This window comes from Saccopteryx bilineata, chromosome 2 (genome assembly GCF_036850765.1).
Source record: "Saccopteryx bilineata isolate mSacBil1 chromosome 2, mSacBil1_pri_phased_curated, whole genome shotgun sequence".
Classification (NCBI taxonomy): domain Eukaryota; kingdom Metazoa; phylum Chordata; class Mammalia; order Chiroptera; family Emballonuridae; genus Saccopteryx; species Saccopteryx bilineata.
The window spans coordinates 337,848,977-337,866,403 of record NC_089491.1 but is presented as its reverse complement, the minus strand read 5'-3'; the positions used below and the strand labels follow the sequence as shown (position 1 = coordinate 337,866,403).

Sequence of the window (17,427 nt, the reverse complement as noted above, 5' to 3'; positions counted from 1 at the left end):
AGGCACACAGGCTTCAGTTTTCTTTAATGAAGCAGTACCGATGTGCAACCAGGTAGAGAAAATATTTAGGACGTGCTCGTGAATCTTCATGCTCCGTCTTCACGTCTACTCTCACTTCCCTGAGACCTAAATGATTATCATTATTTCAAAATATTGAGCTGGAGTCCCTTGGTCACCTACTTCTTTATACTCCCTGGTTTGGGAGGGAAAAAGCCAAAAAAAAAAGAAAAAGAAAAGAAAGAAAAAGAAAACTAAACAAACAAACCTCTAAAGTTCAAGATTACCTTTTTTTTTTTTTTTTTTTTTAAATAGAGACAGAGTACCTTTTTTTTTTTTTTTTTTTTTAAATAGAGACAAAGTCGGAGAGAGGAACAGATAGGGACAGACCGGAAGAAAGAGAGATGAGAAGCATCAAGTCTTTGTTGCAGCTCCTTAGTTGTTCAGTGATTGCTTTCTCATATGTGCCTTGACCGGGAGGTTACAGTAGAGCAATTGACCCCCTTGTTCAAGCCAGCAACCTTGGGCTTCAAGCCAGCGACCTTTAGGCTCAAGCCAGTGACCATGGGGTCATGTTTATGATCCCACACTGAAGCCAGTGACCCCTCACTCAAGCTGGTAAGCCCATGCTCAAGTCAGATGAGCCCACATTCAAGCTGGCACCCTCAGGGTCTCAAACCTGGGTCCTCCGCATCCCAGTCCAACACTCTATCCACTGCGCCACCACCTGGTCAGGCAAGATTACTTTTAACACAGTAAACATCTAACTTTTAGTATAAGAAATAAAATTCATAGTTCTAGATTCCAGGTCGTTGATGCTGCAGGAGTATTTTCTCATGTCATCTCAGCAGGAAGTATTTCGGTTATCTCAAATTCTACCAAAACCTCCACCTCTTTGAGCATAACTTTCTCTGTTCGAAGATATGGGCCTTTTCCTCATAAGGTACAGCTCTCTCACCCCTTGTTTCTGCCATCCCTCTAACTACATGATGTCTGCCACACTTTTCTTTAATCCATAGTTTTGAATTACATTCCCTGCACAAAACATTAAAGGGAAAGAGAAATCCAATAAGCACCTTTGAGTGTGTGAATAATAACAGATTCCTATCTATAACTATTTTTGACCAAGATGTCAGGAAGGTATTTGTGAAATGGAGTATCAGACGAATGTCGGCCTCTCTCTATATTTACATCCGCTTTCATTCCCATCTCAAATTGACGCCCAGGGTAAGAAATCCCTCATTAGTAGAGATTTCAAGTGTCCCCAGTCATGAAAGCAGACAAAGCAGCTAGCACAGGTATGGAGGTGGGGAAGCAGGTGCCAGCATTTGAGGTCTGGTTACGTGGGAACTGTGTGTACAGATGAATTATTATTATCGTAAAGAATAGAATTAGGGATTTAAAATAGCAGAGCAGTGATTCACTGGAATACCTCTTGAGTATATGGTAGAATGACAGTATAATACATTTCATTATGAAATGAATTTTTAGAGTAACATGTAGGATGACATACCTCCCAAACATGACAGTTATCTAAATTAAGAGTCTGACATAGGCTGCCGACCTATGTAAATGGGATGAGGCTGCTTCTGAATTTGGGCTGATGTTCAGCTTTGCAGAAGGTTAAACAGACTGACCCCGGGACAAGGGAACACTCCCGAAACAAACACTTAATCTCCACGTTGTAAATTAATTACGTGTGTCATTCATTGATTATACTGGGCCTGCAGCAACAGACAGCAGAAGTTTTTCAGCTTATTAACATGTAAGAGAAATAATATGATTACATACCTTTTCTTCCACTTTAATTTTCTTCTGATCTAATTCTGTTAATCGGAGCAACATAAAAATGATGAAGAACCAATATTCAGATTTTTCCTATTTAAAATAGCAAAAGGATTGTTCAGTTGCCTTCATTTGCCCTAAATTATTGAGAGCACCAACATTCTACTTTCATGAACATTGGTCTGTCATCTAGTACCCGTCATTCACACACACACACACACACACACACACACACACACACACCACCATAGAGCTCTACATTTCCACACTTACCAACCCCCTGATATTAACAGCTCAAATGCATACTGCGCTTTGCAACTTATAAAGCTCTTCAAACGTGCGATCCTGCTCATCTCTCTGTGAGATAAGCAGGCCAGCTATGATTGATTATCTTCATTTCTAAAGAGAAAACCAACCAAGCCTCAGAAAGGTGAAGCCTTTCACCTAAGGTTCCATGGTCAGGGATTCAAACCCTATCTTCTAACTCTGTGATTGTCAACCTTTTTCATCTCACAGCACACATAAACAATTACAAAAATCCTGAGGCATGCCAAAAAATGTATATTTTTTTGCCAATTTGACCCCCCAAAAATAAAAAAAAAGGTCTCTTTGATTGAGTTACAAAACAAAATAATAATAGTAATTACCTACTGTTTTCATTCCAAAGTGAATTTTTTTCTTTAAAAAATCAAGTGCCTATACTTGTACATAAGGATTTCTGGTACCAAGAATTAACCAATCAGATGCAACTTTATTATGCAACGTGACCAACAGCTGCAACTCTGTTATACGACCTATACATTTATGGTTCAAGACAGTGCATTCACACCAGACAGCTATTGTTGTGTTGGCTTTTGTCATTCTTTTATTTGACAATCTAAGGGAAAAGAGGTCAGTATCACTGACTAGTCAGGTATTGCTTGTTTTAAAATTCCCGCAGGACTCTGGTTGAAAAACAATGCTGTTCTAACTCCAAAGTTTCATTGTTGCAAATAATGAAACATCATTATTACTTTGTCATTTATTTATGAATGACTTTGTTTTCTTTTGTATTAATTTGTATCATTTATTATGAATCTGTTCCACAATAATAAAATGATATTCATTTATGGAATGAATTTCTTATTCCTCCCTACCATTTGCTGTGTGAGAATCATCTACCTTTTAAAAATATAATGACAGTGTTTTGTATTCTGAAGCTACATCTCTTTGAAGGGAAAGGTATTAGTGAATGATTCATTTCATAGAGGAGAATGTGCCATAAGTGATTACACAGCCCTCGTGGATCAGACACAGAGTGACGGCCACTTCAAGCCCTGCTGGCTTCTTTCCCAGAGCTGCTTTTAAATTACCTGCCACTGTTCCCACACTAAGGGTTGCTTTTATTTTTTAATCTTATTTTCACTTTTAATTTAGTTTTAGGGGGCCTGTCCAGACATATTGGTGAAGAGACAAAAACAAAGGTACTCAGAGATACATACAAATTCAAGAGTCTATAGAAAGGTAAGTGAAGGGCAGAGATAGAAAAGCAGAAGGAAGGACAAAAGTACAAAAGGTAGGGACAAAGGCCAGGAGAAAGGATCTATTAATGGAGAAGAGAGGGCCTGAGTCCCAGATGTGAATCTCAGATATGAAGAATCCATGCGAAATACTTATTTTTTTCCCATCATCATTTTACAGTACCACCTTCTTCACCACAATATCCAGACAACGACTTTCGGTATCTAATCTTAGACTTTGCTTCACCTGTCATCAAATAGGAACCATATTCTGTCCACACCCTCAGCATTGTGCAATTTCTACCGTAAAAGGACATCATTTCACGGTGTTCATAGCCCTCCCGTCATCATTAGCACCACCTGGGCTGACTCACAAGTAACCACACAGAACATACAATGGCAGGCGATAGTTTCCCTGACCATTGTGCACAGACTGCTTACCTTGCTCAACACTTCTAATTGCTTCCCAAGAGACCAAGAAGGAAGATAAACACACTGTACTCCCGTTCCTGATGTTCTTCGTCAAACGTTCCAAGAAAGCCCTCACCCCCGTCCCAAGAGAATTGATCTCTTACCTGAATTGGATTTCTTAGGAGATTGAGAACTCGGAGGAGAGGCAGATTTTCAATGTATTCTATTTCCCCCAGCTCCGCAACCTGTCGACCAAAGAAACAGTATCACCCGCTGACTGAATGCCCAAAGATAATACGAAGCATGCAGAAGAGGGGATACTTTGGATCCTTTAAATCTGACTTATTTTAAAAATTGGTTGACCAATGTCACCTTGTTAAATTTAATTGTCTAAATTAAAAAAAAATGTCTCTGTTGAATCTTTTTTTTTAACAAGGATCCCACAAAGTTTCACAGAACAAGGGAATGAATGCCCATGAACACACGGCCATATTTTCTCTCTGGCTAGAGAATGGGGAGGCGCTCCTCATCTCGGCCATGTTTATTTAAAGAACGAAATAAAATATTACACAGAATCAGAGAAATAGTGTGAAAAATGCACGCCAAGGCTTCCTGTTCCTCCCCCACGGCCCCAGCCTTCCTGGCCCCCGTTCTCAGTCGCCTCCTCGGCACTCTGCGTCTGGGGACGGGCAGAGCCTTCTTACTGCTGTACATGTGTGACTGTCATTTTTATATATTTTTAGTGAGATAATTATTTTAAGGAAAGATAAAAATGGAAATTGTCTAACATGTGTCAACATGGGTGTTACACAGCTGTTCACCTTAAAATTATGGATTCAACTGTATAGTTATGTGCTATGCTCTCTTCTGTGTAGGCTAAATTTCACAACCTTTAAAAGTCAGGGAACAAATGGGTCTTTAATTTGACCAGGGACAGAGCTTGGGTTGCAGCACTGCCTGAATTTTCCACTAAAGACAAACACTTTCACTTAATGTTCTGGTACTTAACCTAATTATAATTTTATTGCAAATATAGACACTGAATTTTTGCTGAGGTTGCCAGTTCAAAGCCCCCAGGCTTGTCCAGTCAAGGTACATACGAGAAGCAACTACTATGAGTTGATGCTTCTCGTTCGCCCCCCCCCACTTCTCTCTCTCTCTCTCTCTCTCTCTCTAAAAATCAGTAAGCAAACTTTAAAAAAAATTGCATGAGCTATGAACCAGCTGAAGAAATAATCAGACAGGCAGACATTAGATACAAGAATGCTCTAATGGTTTTAGCAAAAGTTAAAAATGTTCTAAATTCCTAAAAGCTCCATCATTACGTGACAGTCATGGTACAGTCACATAAGAAAAACACCATGCACCCAATTTAGACGGTAAGAGCTACGGTGATTGACATGGAACATCCCCAGCAAGTGTTACAAACGGCATGAACAGAATGATTGTGAACCACACACAACTATGTAAGCACTAAGATGTCAGCTGGGATCATTGGTCTTTCCGGAGTCAAATGAGAGGAATCCAGCCACGCCCCCCTCCATCCTTCCAAAGGCAGGAGAGGCTGGTGGGGCCGAGGGAGACAGTGTGGAGTAGCCTGGCTTCCAGCTCCCCAGGCTGCTCAGTCAGCAGCATGTCCCGCACCCCCAGCAGACCCGCCCTCCTGTATGTCTTCTCTCCTTAAAAGCCAAGACCCCAGGCTATGTGTATCATAGACGATCACAGGTGGTGTGCGAACACAGCACCCCAAGTCACCTACAGTGAAACACTACCAAGAAAGTGACCTTCTTAAAGGGAGTTCAGTCATCTCCTGCTAGGAATGCCACACCAGCAGAGCTGATCTCCAGATTCGAGTCTGCCTCTCTTCTCAAACCTCCTCTGCTCCCGTGAGCTGCTCCGCCCTCCAGATGCCTGCAGCTTTGCCTTCTCAGGGAAAGTAGTTGAGATGACTTTTTTTCTTTTGCCATTTACTTCTAGACCATGCTTACTTACCAAGTCTTACCTTCCAGACTTAATGGGGGCTGTTAAACTTTTTCTTTATAGACAGACAGAAATTTATGAAATAATGACACGAAGTATCAGAAAAATCAAACAACACTCTCTAAGTAACTACCAGACCACTATCTTGCTTCTAGAAGACAAGGTTATAATAGAACTGACATTTGGGGGACTTGGGGGGGGGACACACAATATATGGGCACCTGAAACCCATATAATTATGTTAACCTGTGTCACCCAGATAAAATCAATTTAAGAAGAGGATGGGGAGAAGACATTTTGGGGATAAGTTTTAAATGTTAGAAATGACATCCAATCGAATGAGGACGATCGAGTTGACAGTGACAAAGACCCTCACATTAGCTGCTGCTGATAAACATTTGCAAAGGAACTTAAAAGAGACGGTTAAATAATCATGTTAAGCACAGCAACGTTTCAACAGCCAAAACCAAGTAAATAATACCGAAGAAAGCGCTCCCAATAAAACAACATTTATAACATCAAATCAATCACATGAGAAGCAACAGCTAGGTAATGTTTCTTTTAAACGATACATTTTCCACTCCTGATAGGTAGCAGTCTCAGTAGTGCTGGAGAAGTCTCTGAGGAAATCTTTGGATGGTTCAAAGAATATTTCAAAGTGCTGCTAGTTGCTCCCCAACCTGCCCATGGGGGAACCAGAGAACAGTGTCATTGTTATGAACCTAATTATTGCAAAGGACCTCACCTTTGGGAAATGTGGCCACATTTTTGTTTTTTCTTTTTTTTAATAGAGTCTCATATTTGAAAATTATAAACTCCTTTCTTCACTCACTCTTTCCCTTAAACTTTTTTCAAATGTGATTTAGAAAGTCTCTTGAAATGGAAGAGAGCAATATTTTACTGAGGTCTTTCTAGACCAGCGCTATCCGGCATGTTAGTTCCCAGCCACGAGTGGCAACTTGGCATGTGGACTGTGGCTAGGATGGGTCAAAACATACGGCAGTGCCAAATATATACAAGTGCCAAAAGCTTAGTGTGAAGCAACAGAACATAAAAATAACTCATCTATTTTTATGTAGATTACACATTGGAATGATAATATTTTGGCTGTGCTCAGCTGAATAGAACATCTCATTAAAATTAACTTCATCTGTTTCTTTTTAGCTCTTTATTGTGGCTACTAGAAAATTTAAAATTGCATATACATTGTACTTGTATCAGAAAACACTCTTCTAGAGAATTTATACCACCCAGTTTTTCTGAAAGGAGGATTTACTCTATTATCCTGCAAGGTTAAGAACACTGACTCTAGCCTGACCTGTGGTGGCGCAGTGGATACAGCGCAGACCTGGAATACTGAGGTCACAAGTTCGAAACCCTGGGCTTGCCCAGGCAAGGCACATACAAGAAGCAACTACTAAGAGTTGATGTTTCCCGCTGCTCCCCCACTTTCTTTCTCTCTATCCTCTTTCTAAAGTCAATAAATAAAAGAAAAAAGAACACTCACTCTAGAAGTAAACCAGTCTATATTTAAATCCTGATTCTGCTCTTTGCTAAATAACTTTGGACAAGTTACTTAACCTCTCTGTGCCCCAGTTTCTTCATCTACAAAACAGCGATAATAGGGTTATATAATAAGTATTAAATGAGCTAAATGTCAGGTGCTTAGAACAGTGCCTTGGACATAAGTATTCAAAGAGTATCACAATTATTTTATGACAATTATTATTAGTATTACCATCACTGCTTTTCCTGAATCCTGAGGTACACTGAATTGGGATTAAATGAGTGCGTGCCACCTTTCCAACATTCCCTATACAGACGTGAGAATCATGTTAATGGCAATTTCATGAAATAGATACTAAAATCATATGATAGCGGCAGTATCCTGACTTCATAAGACACATAGCACAATGAACAAAAGTGCATTAGAATTAGCTTTAGAAGTTGGCATAACAACTTAAGGTACAAATCAAGTGAGAGCAAGGAAGAACAGTTCTGTCTGTAATTAAATACCCACTTGTTCCCAATAAAAAGCCTGCCTTTTCTGGATTTTTAAAAACCTAACAGATGATAGAAATTCACTGGAAGAAACAGTCCTAGACAGAACTGATAAGCATCATCACAGTTGAAGAGAGCAACGTCCCCACAATATCACATCTCACCCCAAGTAGGACCAAGGTCTCCTTCAGGGTCAGCCACACTTTTCATCTTCAAGAAGAAATAAACATCCAACCTCCCTATGAAATCTTTTCCAAACATGTGATGAAGTACTCGATATGAATAAAATGGCAATGTAGATCTTACTGCGTAAGAAATCAGCTATAGGTACCAACTTAATGAACCATGATTAGAAGTGCAACTGCTTTATTAAAAGTAAAGCATAGTTAAGAGTGAAAGCCAATTTATATAATCTGTGACCTAATGTGCACATTTAAATCCAGATACAGAAATTTGATAAGTCCAATTCCTATCTCATACAGATCGGAAACACACACTGTTGTTATCAATGCAATCTAAGAATTCCCTTCCAGTGCCTCTGCTTTAAATGGGCAACACCAGCCTGAGGCTCTTCTCATGGCTACAGTTTCCCTGCTTTGAAATTTCCAGCATTCCTAATGCTATCTTTTTAAACAAAATTTCACACAAATACAATATTTACTTTAGAAAGTCATGCCCTGGACAGTTGGCTCAGTGGGAGAGTGTTGGCCCAGCATGTGGATGTCCTGGGTTCGATTCCCAGACAGAGCACACAGGAGAAGGAACCATCTGCTTCTCCACCTCTCCCCTTTCTGTCTGTCTGTCTGTCTGTCTCTCTCTCTCTCTCTGTCTTCTCCTCCTACAGCCATAGCTTGATTGGTTCGAGCACATTGGCCCTGGGTGTTGAGGATGGCTCTGTGAAGCCTCTGCCTCAGGTGCTAAAAACAGCTCGGTTTCAAGCATGGACCCAGATGGACAGAACATCAGTCCAGACAGCAGGTGCTGGGTGGATCCTGATCAGGGCACATAGAGGAGTCTATCTCCCCTCCTCTCACTTGGAAAAGAGGGGGGGAAAAAGTCATGTCCATTTCGTTGCAGTTGAAACTTTTAAAACAACATAATTAGGAATCATCAAATTATCAAAAATTAAAAATTATTAAGGATTTATCTTTTTTAATAGTCTTTCTTTAACTCTTGCTCTAGGAAGTTTTCTAGAATGACATTTCTAAGCTGGCACCGAATGTGACAGTCTGTGAGCAACCAATCAATCATGGGTCCTAACATGTCTTCTTAATGTCACACTAAAACCGGCACACTTGAAAGCAGGCATTACCTTATTTTGCTCTAGGTTGATCACCTCCAGGAAGTTGTGATCCTCCAAGCCCTGAAGACTACTGATCATATTGTGGGACAGGTCCACTATCTGCAGGAATCTCAGGTTATCCAAACCTGTGATCTTCTCAATCTGGTTATGGCTCTGAAATTGATAAAATATACTCAGCATCATAAAGGCCACGGTAGGAAGAGGTATGATGACACATTCTCATTCTGAACACTGCCCCTAATCTCTCACAGTCAGTAAGCCATTCTTATCCACCCCACCCCGCCATTTCCATCATCCACCTCCCTAAACACACATACATACATCCCAGAAAAAAAAAATTACAATTTTTCAGCTGGAAGGCTCAGAATATTTCCACTAAGGTTGAAGCAAGATGAATATTCAAATCAATAGGACAGACAAAAGCTAGGTAATATCAGCTTTGGACATTGCAAAACCTAAAGCGTAAAGACAGCATAATTTCACATTTATCTTTTGAAATAAAACTTAATGCAGTTCTTTCATCAGCATCACAATAAATCACTTGAATACTGTAATTTCATATATACTTTGTTTTCAGCAACATTCTAGGTATAACCACTTCGCACCATGAGGGCAGCAGCGGTCTGATACAAGTCTCAATGATTCGTGCTCTTGTGAAGTTCCCACCTCGTGAATCTAGGCTGTACCTATGACTTGTCTTAACCAAAGGAATATGGCAGAAGTGTGCCAGTTCCAAGTCTAAGAACTAAGAAGGTCTGATTTCCCTGTTGTGTCTTGGAGCCCAGAGCTGCAATACACAAATGCCAGCTAAAGTACTAGAGAGAATTTGTAGAGAGGTCACATGGAGAAGGAATGGTCACATGGAGAGGGATCCTGAGAAGAAACACAGAGTTTGAAAAACCCAGCCATTCCAGTATCCCAGCTGGGTCTAGAGACCGTAGTCAATCTGCCAGCTGAATGAGGCAAGACCAACAGAAGAACCATCCAGCTGAACTCAGCTCAGATTGCAGAATTGCTAACTAATAAAATGGTTAGCTAATAAAATGTCTCTAATGCCACTACCATTGTTATATGTATAATATTGTTATTATACAATAGAAAACCAAACTAAGTTCTTCAATAATTCACACATAAAGATTTTCTCAGCAATGAACATAAAGCAAAGACTCATGATTCAAATGTCTTCTTTCCCAACCCTCATGTACCCATAACAACAAATTATGGTGATACCAATAATTTGCATTTTCTTGTACATTTTCCAACATATTCATAATCCTTGGGTTCCTTAACTTTGAGGTATAAGAATATGCCACAGTAGCATTAAACTTGTAGTTTAAGTTGAGAATCATAAGAGAATTTGAGGTTTCAATTAATGCTGCTATGCCCATCTTTAAACTTTTAAAACTTAAAAGTACTTATGAACTAAAAAATTAAATTATAGTCATCTCTTCGTCTATATTTTTCCTGGTACAATTAATAGCAAGAACTTATTTTCAACCTATTTTTCTTAAGATTTACTTCAAAAATGAGCAAGATTTACATTTATTAGTACATTTATGGCTCCTGCCTGACCAGGCAATGGCACAGTGAATAGAGCATCAGCCTGGCATGCTGAGAACCCAGGTTCAAAACTCTGAGGTTCCGGCTTGAGCGTGAGATCACTGACATGACCCCATTGTTGCTGGCTTGAGGCCAAAGGTTGCTGGGAAGCCCAAGGTCGCTGACTTGAGCAAGGGGTCACTGGCTCAGCTGGAGCCCCTGGTCAAGGCACATATGAGAAAGCAATCAGTGAACAACTAAGGTGCTGCAACTATGAGTTGATGCTTCTCATCTCTCTCCCTCCTTCTCCATTTCTCACTTAAAAAAAAAAAAGAAACTGTCAACGTGGGTTACTTAGTTACTGAAGCAAATGCTGATGATGAAAGTGCTACGTGCCGTTACTCTTAATAGTGAGTTTAATTCCCATTCCCGTAAGCGCACCCCCCTCCCTGATTCCTTTCTGCACCTTCTCCACTTAGAGTTGACAGGAATGCCAATGCAGAAAAGATAGGGAAAGAGAGGGACAAGTTACAAATGGAGTAGCACATACAGCCAACAATCCTTCAAGTTATCATAACTTTAAAATGTGACTTTTAAAATAATCCTTAAATTTGCAAACCAACTTATCCGATTCATTTCCCTTTATGCTTTGCTGACATGCCTTAGTGGGCAGAAAACATGAAACCTCAGGGCAATGATTAAACCGGTCCATGCTTCCGTTCCACTCTCGGTACTGGGAACCAGTCCTTAACCCTCACCTAACTCACTGAAACGCACTGGAATCTCCAAACTGGGGGGGAAATCAACACATAGCAATCCATCAGCTATCTGTGGTTAAATAAGACAGAGATAGTATATTGTATGTGTCAAAATTCTGCAGACACCCAAGGTGTCATTTTAAACAACAGTTCAACACTCTCCTGTGGGATAGCTCACATAGAAATTTAATAAGCTACCCACCTCATGGCTTAACATCCCCCCTGCCTACCTTGTGACAGATGAAATGAAGAATAGCAAAGCCATCCAAGGTCAAGAAGTAGGAGGGAGGAAGAAAGGAAGAAGAAAAAAAATCCTGGATAATCCAGAAACTATATTATCAACCCCAAACTTAATGAGCTATTACTTATTACTTGGTAAAAAAAGTCAATCTTTTGAAAAACTGAATTTGGATATCAAATTAGAAAATCATTTTCCTTTAGTGTGAAATATTGATCACACACACACACATACACACTCACACCCCAGACATGGAAAGGAGCAAACACAACTGAAGGCACTAACATACTAGTAAGGAATTCTCTATAAAGCTGAAAATTCCTAAATAATTCTAATTCATACATCTGCTAAAATGTTCGCTAGTATGTCTAATGAATAAACATTTTGTCAGACCCACCAGGCAGAGTACTTTGATGGGTAACACGCCTAAGCCAGCGATGGTGGTGATCTTGTTCTGGGCCAGGCTCAGGTGAGTCAGACTCCTACACAGCTCTATTCCACTGATCTCTTCTATCTTATTGTCTGTGGACCACAACTATGTTTAAGGAAAACGTTGTTAAAAACAGTTCAAAGAAAAAGTATCAGTATTAAATTAGGCAAGAGCAAAAACATAACAGTATTCTATGCCAGTATAGAAGAAACAATAAATCTTGCAATGTATTTTTCATAAGAAGTTAATACTAGTGTGACTTAGAATGAACTTTTCACATTTGCTTTCATGTGTGACCCATTTAATCAGGGAGGAAAGACATCTCAGAGCGGCTCATGACACCTCCTTGGGTTTTCCATCGGGTCCATAAAGGTCTCTGTGAGAACCTCATGTGCTCACTCACGGGCAAAACTTCTCAATACAGAGTCACAACACAGTGGCAACGGGCAGTAAGTTTTATTGTCACCCACACCAGGGTGTCACCTGGGAAATGGCAGCTGTAGCAAACGGGTGGTAAAGAATAACACAGACATGAGGATTGCAGTGTGGAGAGGGGGGGGGTGGAGAGGGGGGCGGTGGGAAGGGGGTGGTGGAGAGGGCGGTGGAGGAGAGGGGGGTGGTGGAGAGGGGGGTGGAGGAGAGGGGGGTGGTGGAGAGGGGGTGGTGGAGAGGGGGTGGAGGAAATAAGGAGGGATAGATGGTGATGGACAGAGACATGACTTGAGGCGGTAAACACACAGTGCAATTTACAAATGATGTATTGTAGAACTGTGCAACTGAAACCTGTATAATTTTATTAACCAGTGTCAATAAATTTAATAAAAAAAAATTTTAAAGGAAAACCAATACCCCAACAGAGAGAGGGACAACCCTTTCTGTCTACATTGCTTTCTCTTCTCCCTTTAAAATAAATGAAGCCAAAACTCTGCCTTAATTTCCTCATCGGTTGACTAAGTTTCTATTCATTGCTAGAATTTTAACTTCTGTGTTCTGTCCTTGTAGGCACTTAAAACTGTGATCACAAAGTCACGGATTCTCACCTCTTTCTGTCCTCGCTCTCTTCGGCAAGTTTCCGGGATTTTCTATTATTTCCCCACCAAAGCTCGGATTTCCCTCCCAAGTAGCCTAAGACATCACCATTTTCTCAGCCACTTGTAACCTTCAGGGCCTCCAACCAGTCACCAAAACCTGGCAAACATATATTTCTTTTGCTTTAAAACATCTATGTAATTATTCCCTTCCTTTTTATTCATTCCTCTGCCAACTCAATTAAGCTTTAGCACCACTGGGTACCTCTAACATCCTGTCCCCAAGTCACCTTACACACTGTAGTCAGGTTAATTTTTGTCAAAATATTGATTGGATAGTATGCTTCAATTAAAAAATTCTCATAGGATGAATTTCAAAGTCCTCACTCTAATATTTAATAATCTACTTATTCAATTTCATCCCCATGATAATCCAATGAGAATGCTCCAGTTCCGCCAGGTGGATATTCTCAGTAGTTGTGGAATGCACCAGAAACTTTCTAACCTGGCAGTGTAGCTGTTTTCCTACTGCTTTTCTACCCCTTTCTGAACCCTGCCCATTCTTCAGGTTCAACTTCAAATTCCACTTGTTTTTCCTCTTTTTAACCATTCATATTCAACCAACATCATGAGTATGATATTTATTTTTTATAGATAACCTTTCTTATTTTGTATTACTTATTAATTACCTACGTAAGTACAAATTACAGATTGGAAGAATGTATTCACAACATATATATATAAATAAAGACTTGCTACTTAGAATACATCAAGAATTGGCCATCAACTAATGGGGAAAAAAACTCAATAACCCAACTGAAAATGAAGAATGAGTATTTTCAGGATATTCCCAGAAAGTCACCGAAAAGCAAATCTAAGTGGCTAACAAACATGTGAAAAGACACTTCACCTGTAGTCAGAGAACACAAATCTAGATGACATTCTTCACCCCTCAGCTTAGCAAACATATTAGAGGTTTAAACATTTTAAAGGTTCTAAAGAACAGACACTTTCATATGATTGGGTGAGCCATTTCATCATGATCTAGCCACTTCAGAAGCGATTAGGCAGTAAATATAGATATGTCACAGCAGTTCCATCCCTTGAAACCAACTCAAGACAAGCCACTTCCTTCCTTTAAGCCTTTTCTGTTCAATTTTTAACCCCTCAGCTATCCTCCTTCCATGAACCACAGAATAAACACTCATGGAATTAATTTTTAAAAGAGGAAGGAAGGGATTGTAAGCGTCACAAAAACATATATTTCGCTTCATAATGATTTGTAGTTATCCTAACTCTACTAGTTACAAGTTATGTGACTTAACTTCTCTCTGCTCAGATGTTTCATTTATCAAGCGAAGACAACACCAGGTTGCCATGAAGCCCGAAAGTTAGATCATGAGAAAAATTAGAAAATGGATGTGAATGAGTTGTAGAAACCATAAAACACCCACAATTATAAGGCACTGTTATCCTTACTGAACTACAAGTACATGAGGTCAAGGAATTATATCCTCCACCACTTGGCCAACAGCACAAAATGGAAGATTCAAGGCCAGGACTGATTTTGAAAAGAACTGGGCCACAGAAAGAGGTAAATTAGGAAACTGGAAGCAACAATGAGAAAATGTTGCCAAATGACCAGAAGTTTCTAGATATTCTTCATTGGTTTCATTCCTATTCAATTGTTGGACGGAAGCATAGTTCTGCTTCTTGTCAGTTATGCATGCTCAAATCTATGTATTTTAAAAAGTTTCCTGCCAGGAAACCTCTACAAATAGATGTCTATGCTCACACACACTAGACTCCTTTCTGCTCCCATTTTCTTTAGGCTATTCAAATAATCATTCCGTTACTAAATGAAAGTCCTGATCTTTGCAGATGTGGATTGTAACAAAGCATGTGAAATGTAGAAAATGGGAGATTAAACTCCCACACAGCCATACATGAAATAAAATATCCTCTGAGTAGGCCATCTTTGGCAAGAAAAACAACAAATGGCCATCTGTCTCGGTTTAGCAGAAGGAGCAATAGTCCGTAAGCCCTACTGCAGGAGCACTGCTGTCCTGGAAGCTGTGCTCCAACGAAATGAAGATACTCTGAGGTATGACAAAGAGAATACACAACATATGCTTGTGGGTGGCTGAGCCAGGAAGCATTCCCATGGGAAGCAGGTGAGGTTCAGAAAATGGGAAAACAGGAATGCTGAAACAACGATGAGATACTGGGAATTGAAAAGGAAAGCTTGTTTTAATGTGTACACTAATTTTCTAAGACATTAGAGGCTAAACGCTCGGTCCATGCAGCTGATTGACCAGCTTTGACTAAAATAGCAAGTCTTGTTTCATAAAATTAGTATTGCCAAGGGCCAAAAGGAGGATGGGTCACATCAGTCATAAGCACGGCTTCTGTGACTATCATTGGCGTCGCGCACAGCACTGGGGACAAGGGTGAGGAACTGACTTAACGTCTCTATTGAGAAACACGCTCATTTCAGAAAAATTGTCTATCTCCCAACTCTTTAGCTTCCTATTGTCTATTTCCCTTTAGCTTTCCAGGTATTTTAGGCACTATAAATTCATGAGGCTCTTGAGTAGGGAGTTATTTTTTGAGAGAGCACAACAGCCTTCCCCACTAGTGACTCCCACCGCCACCTCATATGTGACTGCCAGCAACACTGGTCAATGTGCAGATGGTCCAACAGTCAATATGGTCCATCCAGCTCTGAGCTCACAGCTTGCTTTCAGGAATACCTACATCTTGCCAGTCACCCGTTTCCTTACAAGAACCTTTACAAAATACTATTTGCCCTTCCTCCTAACATTATTCTTTTCATGTTCTTTCTTAGCTCTTGGGACTTTTGGATAAGAAGAAATATAATCTGATAACTCACTCAACTATCACAATAAATTTGCTTACTGGGTTAATCCTCTTAGGTATATTTTCATTCTAAAAGGCCACTAGCAGGAGAAAGAGATTCAAAGAACCTAAAATTATCATATGGCATATTCCAGCCCTAGAGCTTTCTGTTCCATGAATAAACCTGTTCCAGTGGGATTTCAAATCCTTGAGGAAACCGAGTGAAAGGACCCAGGGGCACACAGGCACAACTTCGCAGCGAGGGGAAGCCCAACAGTATATTCTCACATTTCGGCAAAACTGTCAGCAGTTCATGGCACTTAATATGAATTATTCACTAGTTCAGGCTTCGCTCTTATTCATTTGCTATGATCAAAAAATATGGTTTGGTTGTATAGAAAACAGTTACTGAGAAATACTGGAAATCCATCATGATTCTCTTAGTGGGGAGACTCACAATGATGGCTTTAATCAAAACCAGTCCTGAAAGATCTATATCTCCCTGCCAGTGAAAAATGTTCTTCCCTACCGAGTGAAACTCCCTAAGAAACGAAACTTGCATGAGGTGATAAAAGCAGTAATTATTCAATGGATTGCAACATGGGAAAAACAATGGAATTCGGGACACTCGTCTCAATTCAACCATCTTCCAAATAATCCTGGACAGTTCCTGAATCTCCGAGTCTCGGGCTCCTCCCCTATAAAATAACATAGTACTGGATGGTCTATAAAATCCTGTCTGGATTTTTAAATTCTGTGAATCATTTTTAAATTTCATAATTCTACAGTCATGCAGTAAATTTCAGTGAACAACCAGTCAGGATTTAGAGGTAAAGAATAAACTCATCCTTTCTCAAGAATTTGTAAACTTACGTACACTTGGCAAAGTTCACCATCTTGCCATTTAGGATGCTTATCAACTAATCCTCAGTTACTCACATACGAAAGGACAAAGCATCCTAATGAAATAAACTACCAAATGGATATCTTATAGTTAATTTATTCTAAGGTATTAATATAATCAATGTACTACAATCACATTATCAGTTTTACTAGCTTTATTAACTACTTTGTTTTGAAGTAATTGTTTTGTTTTTTATATCAATAATTACACTTTCACTTAACTTTATTTTAAAGAAAACTACACTTTTTTGCTCAAAAGTCATATATGCCCACTAAGAAAGCTAGAGCAAATATACAAAGTATAGAAAAGATAACAGTCAAGTTTCTGAAGCCATCAGATTAGAAAGGCACGCCTTGCAAGGTGTATTAGAGAGGTTTAATCAGTTTCGATCTCTGGGTCGGTCTCAAAGTGTGGTCCTCAGACCAGCAACATCAACATCACCTAGGACCATGATGGCGAACCTTTTTATAAAAATCGCCCACTTTTGCAATGCTGGTCAACCTGGTCCTTCCTGCCCACTAGTGGGCCATCCCAGCTTTCATGGTGGGTGGGTAAAGGAGCAACCAAATCACACTGCGATTGGCCCACCATGAAAGCTGGACCACCCACTAGTGGGCGGGAAGGACCAGGTTGACCAGCACTGCAAAAGTGGGCGGTTTTTATTAAAAGGTTCGCCATCACGGTCCTAGGAACTT

The 17,427-nt window shown here is 39.9% G+C and overlaps 1 protein-coding gene across 2 annotated transcripts in view; it reads right to left on the bottom strand.

Moving 5' to 3' along the window:
- The window catches only part of LOC136323430 (leucine-rich repeat and guanylate kinase domain-containing protein-like), a 110,286-nt gene that overhangs the window by 71,487 nt on the left and 21,372 nt on the right, over window positions 1–17,427 (bottom strand). For both annotated transcript variants that reach the window (XM_066255267.1, XM_066255268.1), the window contains exons 6-9: window positions 11,909–12,033; window positions 8,986–9,129; window positions 3,857–3,937; window positions 1,789–1,875 (exon numbers count right to left, since the gene is read on the bottom strand). In XM_066255267.1, coding sequence (XP_066111364.1) covers window positions 1,789–1,875; window positions 3,857–3,937; window positions 8,986–9,129; window positions 11,909–12,033 — 437 coding nt within the window. The remainder of the gene's footprint in view (window positions 1–1,788; window positions 1,876–3,856; window positions 3,938–8,985; window positions 9,130–11,908; window positions 12,034–17,427) is intronic.